This window comes from Megalops cyprinoides, chromosome 1 (assembly GCF_013368585.1).
Source record: "Megalops cyprinoides isolate fMegCyp1 chromosome 1, fMegCyp1.pri, whole genome shotgun sequence".
NCBI lineage: Eukaryota > Metazoa > Chordata > Actinopteri > Elopiformes > Megalopidae > Megalops > Megalops cyprinoides.
The window spans coordinates 44,056,899-44,066,039 of NC_050583.1; the positions used below are offsets into that span (position 1 = coordinate 44,056,899).

The following is a 9,141-nucleotide window of genomic DNA, read 5'->3' on the forward strand; positions in this document are numbered from 1 at the left end:
TCAGAAAAATCACACTTGCCAGACAATGGCATATTGTCTTGCACGTAATAGATTTCACAACCCAATAGTTACAGAAGGGAAGCCAGTTACGGGTGTGGACAGCTCAAATTTATGAAGAAAATGGTCATCAAATACCACTATTTTCATGTCTTTTGCAATTTGAACTTCCACATTATTATTATTATTATTATTTACTTTTATTTGCTCTGCAGGGCGACTTACATGCCTGCATTTTATACATTAATTATACAGATGGAATTTATATTCGCAGTTTGAGTTAATAGTTACAAGTACTGTTCCCATATACTACACTGCTACGATATTTTTGATGTGTTATATTTTTTCCCCAGTTGACACAAGTATGACGTAGTATGTAAGAAGCTTAATAAATAAACTAAACAGAGGTAGCATCACCAGCCCAATAATCAAAAACAACGTTAATAATTCAGTAATAACTATACTGCTGGAAAGAAGTTTAAACCTTTTAAAATGATGTCTGAACGCCACGGGTAAGTCTTTCAATAAAACGAATTAACTGTATGTTAAAATATCTGACGTCACATATCCCCTTTAACTCGGAAACGGAGCATAGACAAGGTACGCATGCGCTGTACTACGCGCTTTAAACAAGTCCTCAAGAGAGTGGAACATGAAGGCGTTAGGTGAGCTGGAGAAAGGGCAGGGAAATGGGGGACGGTTACAAATCAACGAAAACAATGTAAAATATTTGCAGTAAATACAGCGGGCGGAAATCGAATGTATAAATATCATTAAAGCCTGAGAAATTCGTAATCGATGTCCCGTTGGCACCCTCGCAGCAGAAGAACGAGACAGTTGAAGGGACTGTTATTGTTTTTCTTCGCTGCAGACCTAAAATGGAGGAGCAACGACTGCTCGGCAGTCCTCACGCGTAGGCACTTGAACAGATAGCTAGCTAGCAGCAACATGAACTGAGTAAGAGCATGGTTTGGGAGTAGCATAATGAAATGCTTTAAGTCCAGGGGATATTAATTTCATAAATTGGCATGATGTTAGCTAATGCCAGAAGAAGCGAGACGAGGGAGAGGTTTTTTTTTCTTTACTCGTAGTTTGAACCGCCTCAGAAGTGTTTCGGCGGTTTTAAGTGGCTGGTTTGAAAATAAGAGCCGTCTCTTTTCTCTGCTGCAGATTGACAAAGAGTGTTCCGCGAGTCGCGAGAAGAAAATGGAGGCTGCATTGGGTATACCCGTGGGGGAAGAAATTTAACCCTGATAAATTCATATTTAGTTACTAAGCCTGTCATTGGGGAGGTAAGTTGTGATTATAGTTAATTCGCGCAGTTTTGTGATTTAACTGTTACGCGGTCGCTAGCTAGCTAGCCTAGCCAAAATATATATAAGGTTGCAAGTTAACTTGCACGTTAACGTTTAAGATAGCTAGTGATAGCCAGTTAATAGGCTAGTACAATTATTTATCTGGTTAGATATTCATTAATTAGAAAACGAGCGACTAAACTCATGAATTTCACAGTTGTCTGTTTTTCTTTGACAGGAGGAAAACTCCTCGTTGAAACCCCGGACTCGTTGTTACTGACAAATTAGAATCATCAAAGCGAATCCACTGGCACCGGGGGTCTAACTAGGCTAACAACCCGTTTTTCTCAAAACTAATTAGGCGAGGGTGTTAGCGAGCTAGGCCGTATGTTGCGGAGCAGAAGTCGGGTTCGCCATGAATATGAGATCCACTGTGTTTGCCAGTGCTGGATATAAACTGGATACGGAAAAAATCGACATAGACAAATCGCAAACGGCGACCACAAACTCCATCAGTATAAAGAGGGGGCCGTGCGACTTCCTCATTGACGTTCAGGACGTGCTTGGGGACATCCACAACAGCAGCGGTGGAAAGAAACTCCTGAAAAAATCCAAGAAACCGAACCAGAATCACGCCAGCAAAGCCGCTCGGACCCCTGTGGCGGCTGGACAGAACAAAGCGGGAGCGGTGGTAGGGCACGCCGAGAACTGGGTGAGCGTGGGGGCCCTGACAGCCCCGGGTAAACAGATGGGGGGCGAGGGCACCCCGGTAAAGAGCAAAACCCTATTTGGACAGACCAACAGTATGGATAAGACTGACCCGACTGCGGTGAACGCTAACAACAGCTCCAGGGACGCTGGTACCGAGGGGGGCGACAGAGGGATTGCTGCTGCAGGAGTCCTTAACACTCCATCGCTCGAGCTTAGCACGGAGGGCAAGTGGAAAAACGTCCGGAAAGCCACCAGCCACTCCCCCACTCAAGCTACCTGCCTCCGCCAGATTCTCTTGCTGCAGCTGGACCTGATCGAACAGCAGCAACAACAGCTGCAGTCCAAGGACAAGGAAATAGATGAACTCAAAGCGGACAAGGAGACGGTATGCAAAGGGTTTACTTAAAGGTGTATTGCAATCATTTAATGCATATGGTGGTGTGTAGTTGACTTTAGTGGCAGGTGAAATCTATCACACGAACGAAAAAGTTGGGTCATTAGTTGCACAGAGTTGCTGTTACAATGGGTAACATTGCAGTGATCGCGTTGAAGAATATTCGCCATTCTGTGTTTAATTTACTGCAAGTTTTGCTCTGGCACCGTTTTTATATTAACGTGTGGAATTGCGAACAGCCTGGACTTACTTCAACAGCAGTTGACTTGCTGACTTGGCCTTTTTTGCACTGAACTGAAGGGGATAGGATCATAGTAGGTGATTTTGGGTAACTTTTTGGGGGAACTGCACACTGATCCCAAGCTGTCTGCCTGATACTCTGTATGTTTGGAGTGCTAAACAACTGCTTTACTGAGCATCATAACCCTGGATTTAAAAGCTAAAATTAGTTCTGAAACCTTTTTTATTTTAGATGTTCTGCATTTTTTCAGCAACCTTAGTGCAAGTATGATTTTATATTACATACAACTTTTTTGATGTGGAGTTTGTTTGGGGTAACTACTACTGTTGCACCATGTCTGGATCCATTTGTACACAGTTATAAAAAGTACAGAGGGTGTGTAACTAAAAACTAAACTATTCATATCCCAACAGAAATTTGAGATTTAGTCAGATAAGCAACAAAGAACCTCAATAGCAGCTATGGTTAAAATGATTGTAGTACCTATCTTTTACAGTGCGTTTAGTGATGGCATGCTGACAGGTTTTGGAACTATGGAGGTTGAATAGCAATAGATAAAATGGTGCTAGATGTCAGTCAGGAGGTAACATTTGTTGTTTACTCGGTGGCTGCAGTAGATGGAAGCATAGTGGTGCACAGTGGTAATTTATACTGATGCTATTGAAAGAAAAAAATTCTTGAGGAACAGCCTCAGCTACCTTTAAATGCTAAATAAAGCATAGCTTGTCTGTTACCTTAGTGGATGTCTGCAGAATTTGGCTTGTGAAGACATAAGCGTACTGTTGCTTATGTCTTGACCCTCCAATGCTGAGTGCCGGACAACTCAGGCAAGTTTGCAGAGTGTTTGACTTCAGTGACACACCTCTGTGTTATGTAAGTGGTATCCTGTAGGGACCCTTGAGTATATTTGTCATTTACCTGTAGCTGCTGGCCCGAATTGAGCGTATGGAACGCCGCCTGCAGCTGGTAAAGAAGGATTCCCGTGACAAGCGCCTCTTCCAGCCACTAGAGCCCTGGACACCTGACAAGGATGACTTGCTGGAGGGAGAATCGAGTGACAGTCCACAGCTCCACACCCCCAAGCCCCTCACCTTTGGCAGGGGCGGAAAAGGCCACAAAAGGTACATATCAAATCTGTGGTGTGTTGAATGACGATTTACCAAATGTCACTGAACAAACACTCCTTATTGTTTCTTAGTACTCTGAAGATGTGCTGTCAGGAGGTAAAGTCCAGATGTGGTGTAATGGGTCAAAATAGGTCCTGCATTAATGGACATTTTATTGCAGATCAACCAATGCAATAACTTCCCATAATTTACTGCTGATCACTACATGTGTTCATTGAGAGTAGGCAGAATTGAAACAGTTACTGTCCTGAAACTCTGTCTGTGTTTTCCCTCCGTTTTCCAGGAAGTTTTGCTTCCTTGACTCCAAGACTCCCAAGTCACGAGGTAAGTCCTCAAAGTACTCCCCACAGAAGTCGGACTCAGAGGCGGGTTCTCCCTTCCAGAGGGAGCTCCGTGGTAAGGAGACCCCAGAGAAGATCAGTGTGTACAGGCCGCTGCTGCAGGCGGACACCCCGCCCTCCATCAAAGAGGATCCCCACAGTGCCACTGCTGAGATGGAGGATTTGCCCTACATGTCCACCACTGAAATGTACCTGTGCCGCTGGCACCAGCCACCCTCCTCGCCCCTGCGTGAAACTTCACCCAAGAAGGAAGAAGTCGTGGCAAGTAAGTACAGCAACTTGCCATCAAAGTATACACACTTCACAGGTGCCCTCACCAAAGGCCTACCATAGCTCCTTTTACCTGACCCATATGTATGGCTGTTTTAATACAGGGCAAGGGGACATGTCTGCCCTAGTCATGCTGTTTGCCTTGTTGCCCATTATCAGAACATATGTTGCCACATAGAATACTGCATTCTTCCACATTGACTGGAAGCTGTGCTGGATATTAGCAGAACCTTTGTTCCAATCAGAATGCCATTCTCAATCTATATTAAAAGCTGCTGTCATTCCTAAAATGCCAGTCTCTGCATGCTCGTCCATTCAGGGCACCATTGTGCACAGGCTAAAGGAGAAGTGTAGTGACTGTGGTGGCATGTGGGTGGTGAGCAGCTGAATGACTTCTGCTAACCTTGTGCACCTGCAGTCCCTTCTTGGAGGGAGAATAGTGTGGAGCCCCTAGACGAAGGGGCAGCCTCTGATGTTCCTGAGGTGAGTGACAGGAGAGGACAGTCAACACATCAGCACAGTGTGAAGGGATCCAGTGTATGTTGAGCCGAGACTTAAGACTGACTCCCTCTCTAACCTAGAATTTGGACGATGGTGTCTTTTTGAAGCGGCATGCAAAGCTGGAGCTGGATGAGAAGAGAAGGAAAAGGTCAGCTCCAGTTAAATTTTCTCTCATGCTGTTACCTCCTCTTCCTGACTCTGAATGTAATATTCTTTTTATTCTTGTTTCATCTTGCTCATCCTCTGTTTTTGTTGGCCTCTTATTCTCATCTTTGCCTTGTTTGTTGCTCACACTTTCCCTGCATCTCTCCATCCAACATCACACCCCCCCCAACAACCCTGTTATACGCCAACCTCTCTTACCTGTTTCCCCTCCACACCTGTTTCTCTCAAATCAATCCTTTTGCTTCTGCTCTGGATTTGCTGCCTTGCCCTGTGCTCCTGCCTCACCACTATGTCTGAACCCCTCTCCCGCCTCCTCCTCCTCCCCTTCTCCCGCCCTTCTCCAGATGGGACATCCAGAGGATCCGTGAGCAGCGGATGTTCCAGCGACTGCAACAGCGCATGAACAAGAAGAAGGGCATCCCGGAGAGCGAGCCCGAGGTGTCATCCTTCTACCCCGACACAGAGGAAGGTATGACTGCCAGGCTGAACCACTCCCCTCCAGGCATTTCACCAGACCTGCCGTTTTTCTTTCCTTTGTTACATTTAAACTCAGTATGCTTGTCTCTGGTATGATTAGGGAATGTAATGTAAAAGTGTTTGCAGGGCAGATATTCTATGGACATAAAATACTTACCCAGCCTTTTCCAATACCAAATTTTTTTTTTTCATTTGTATGTGTAGACATAGCTCAGATATTGCACAGTAATAACAAAATAAATTTTTACCCCACTCCCTATACAGTGGAGTCCCTGATGATCACACCCTTCTTGCCTGTGGTGGCATTTGGCCGGCCATTGCCTAGAATGACACAACAGTAAGTCTGGCATTCCTTCTCTTCCGCCTCCCTCTATCACTGTACTTGGTTTAGCTTGCCTATTCCAAAAAATAGCTGTGTTGTCTTGCAGCAAATTCTCCTCCACAGATGAAGGCTGAAGGTTCAGGGCACCTCGCGACATCACAACAACCAAACCCTTAAAATTGAGGCTGCATGTTTTCTATTGTGCAGCCATGTACTCTATTGTTTCTCCACCAGATGTCTCTGTAGCCTGTCTTCAAAAACACAGGTCCCTCTGTGGTCCCCTCATTTTCATAAAAGGAGTATGCTCATTGTCTCCCCCTGCAGGAACTTTGAGCTGCCCTGGCTGGACGAACGCAGCCGTTGCCGTATCGAGATGCAGAAGAAGCAGACTCCCCATCGGACCTGCCGAAAGTGAGACTGCCCCCTCCCCTCCACTTTGAATGAAGCAAGACTGAAACTGAATCCCGCTCTACCGGAAAATGCTGTTTTTGTTTTTTTTTTTATTATTATTATTATTATTTTTCCAGTGAGGCTGGAGAGCAGCGCCGGCAGGGTAGCACACAGCGTGACCCATCTGCGGTGGTATGAACTGCTGCCCGAGTTGACCCGCTCTCTGACCATCAGCCTCTTGAGAACAGGGAGCAGTGGAGTGGTGGCTGTTGGCTGGTGTGCTTTCACCATGGTCTGAATTCAAAACAGAGCAACGGCACTTCAGTTCTGCCTCCAAACTGCAGCAAAATGTGGGAATATATTATTATTAAAGCGAGGCTTGGAAGCTCATGTGTAACTTCACAGCTAATGGGGGGTGATGTGCACACACTAATTACAGAAAGTTCTCCCTTGACAGGACCCATTACCTTGAGATTCATTGTGGGTGAAAGACTTGATTGGCTAGGTTTTCAGCACTGTAAAACCCACCTGTTTTCTCCTGTCTGTTTATGCAGCGTAATATTGTTTGTGGCCACAGCTTTAAAGATTCACATTTGCACTAATGCACACTGTAGTGTGGAGACAGGGTGCCTAATCCACTCTCAGTTGAAGAGTGGGTCCAACGTGGCTTTTACATCAATGCATTGGTGTAACTCACACATGCAAGTATATTTTCGTGCACTTGAGACTGCCTGGAAACACAGTGTATGAAAATATATTCAACTAAAGGGAAAAGCAAACGCTGATGTCAACCAAAATGGAGATTATGGGAGGTGAGGTTTCAGAGAAAAATGGGTTAAAGGTTCTGACATGGGACATTTGGAGGAAGGAGTAGGGTGTTTTTTCAAATGCTAACAGTCTGTTCAGCAATCAATCCACTATGAAAAATGCAGATTAATTTGCTGCAGGAAATTTATCATATTGTAGGGTAGGTTAATCAGAGACTAGAATAAGTAGACTACCTTTGAAGAGTAATTCAACCGGGAAATTGTGAAAGGCACTACAGAACAAAAGCCCCAATACCTACACATGTTGTAGCCCATACATAACAACAAAAATGGTCAAATTACTGCCAAGAACATTGGAGCAGTGTCCAAGGTAGTTGGAAGTAGGTCCTGCCTTATATTCGTCTACTATGGCAACATGTTCCATGCCCCAGCCTCTCTTCCTCTTTATCTTGGATTCACTTTTTGTCCTAGTCTGAAAAATGCAGTGTTTTGCACCTCAGAAACCATAGCAGTGAATGCATTCTACAGAGCAGCTGTCCTCGTCCAAGAGGAATTTCAAGAACATTCAAAAAGCTGGCAAAATGAACACACAGTCAAAAGTCACAACTTTTCTGCATGAACCTGGGGTGTTGCATTCTTCTGTAACACTTGGATGGTGTTTGTTTTGCTTTTGTTTTATGTTTACTGAAGGTTTATTTTGTGTCTTTAATTTTTGGCCTTTGCTGTGTTTTGGTTGGTGTACCCAAAGAATAATTAGATAGATGAAAACGCAAGTACTGTACACCTGGGCATGGTCTGCCATGCAAATGAAAGTTGCTTGTGTGTGAATTATATTGGGGGGGAAACTCACTTTCATGGCAAAAATTTGATTTGAAGTGGATCAGTACAAAGGCACAAAGTGAATGAAAGTTCTGTTTTAGAATGGACGGATTTGGAGTCATGATACTCAAGAAGTTTGGTGGGATGCTCCTTTCTTCTGTAGGTTACCACAGAGGTAAGAGATCAGTAATGTGCAGAAGGGACTGTCGGCTTGACTGAAAAGATATGGTTATATGGGTGTGCTGGGTACATCTGTGTGAATGCATGGCAGTGTCTTACTGCTTGGTCGGGGAAGTCTTCGCTATGAAACTGCTTTGCTACGACAGTCAGCATTTCTAATGAGGTCTGCAAGAATGAGTAACATCCAATGGTTTATCTGAATACCACTCACACCTCCCTGTAAGTCTGGATTGATGCTGAAGCAGTGAGCCTCTCAGATGTCATTCAATGACTTTCTTTTGCTTCTGATATATTTACGACTATTCTTCCAAAGGAGGAATGCTTCCATTGGGCTGTATATGTCTGAGGCTTTTGTTGCTCTGTTAGTGTTGTGTCATTTGGAGCCCTCTCTAGTGCCCATTGGGTATGTCCCTCAAGACTTCAGCTACAAAGAATCTTACTGAGCCTGCAAATGCAGTACACCTTACCATTCATGAATTTGCCAGCAACTTCTTATAGCAAATACTGCATTTAAATTTGCGTACAGATTATGGCTTTGTTCAGTTTGCCCCCATCAGCCGCTGTTGTCTTTTATAGGCGTTAATCAAGCTCAGCTCTTTTGATTTCTTTTTCTTGGCTCTTTTAGTGACCTCTGCTGATGTTAAACTGTCTGGTTCCTTTTAACGCAATGTTGCTGTGTGCTACCCTGTTACTTTACCATTCATCTGATGGTATCATAACTATTCTTACCACTGCAACGCTACAGAGGACAAATAAAATTAGGTTTTAGAAACATAAAATTGGGCTTCTGTACATAGCGTCCAGAAACAAAACATTGTACATACGGAAGACGTGGCTGTTATTTTTTTATTATTTAAAGTTTGAGTGTTGACTATGTTCAGTATTGATATTATGTTAAACTGCTTGTATGTTTACAAAGTAATTGACAAAAGTTTAATTGTTTTGCAATAAAATACAAAATTCTGAGAAAATATTTCTGAGTACTTTGAATACAATTTATCATTTTCTATACAAGTGTAGAATTGCATTGTACATAGTCCTTTTTTCAAGGTTAAATGTAAACTATTCTACAATTCTGCTAAGGGAATCCGATGGCTTCTTATCAGCATCTCACCCCAGCTCTCAAATAGGCATAACAAAATCA

General features: G+C 43.7%; 1 protein-coding gene across 2 annotated transcripts; it reads left to right on the forward strand.

The window, feature by feature from the left end:
* Window positions 1-604: 604 nt before the first annotated feature.
* Window positions 605-8,829, forward strand: msl1b (MSL complex subunit 1b). 2 transcript variants are annotated; one of them, XM_036543980.1, is made up of 11 exons: window positions 605-662; window positions 1,168-1,289; window positions 1,531-2,388; window positions 3,563-3,759; window positions 4,049-4,371; window positions 4,795-4,859; window positions 4,958-5,025; window positions 5,387-5,511; window positions 5,784-5,856; window positions 6,166-6,252; window positions 6,369-8,829. In XM_036543980.1, the coding sequence occupies exons 3-11, from the start codon at window positions 1,708-1,710 to the stop codon at window positions 6,427-6,429; spliced, it is 1,680 nt and encodes a 559-aa protein (XP_036399873.1). In that variant the 5' UTR covers window positions 605-662; window positions 1,168-1,289; window positions 1,531-1,707; the 3' UTR covers window positions 6,430-8,829. The 2 variants fall into 2 exon arrangements, with proteins under 2 accessions (XP_036399873.1, XP_036399882.1); XM_036543989.1 differs by lacking the exon at window positions 6,369-8,829 and having other exon boundaries at window positions 6,166-6,338.
* Window positions 8,830-9,141: the final 312 nt, after the last annotated feature.

Excerpts from the sequence above, each read along its gene's own strand:
- msl1b (XM_036543980.1), top strand. The coding sequence starts at position 1,708 with ATGAATATGAGATCCACTGTGTTTGCCAGTGCTGGATATAAACTGGAT. Across the intron at positions 5,512-5,783 it reads CTACCCCGACACAGAGGAAG|TGGAGTCCCTGATGATCACA; the intron begins GTATGACTGCCA and ends CTCCCTATACAG. Across the intron at positions 5,857-6,165 it reads TTGCCTAGAATGACACAACA|GAACTTTGAGCTGCCCTGGC; the intron begins GTAAGTCTGGCA and ends CTCCCCCTGCAG.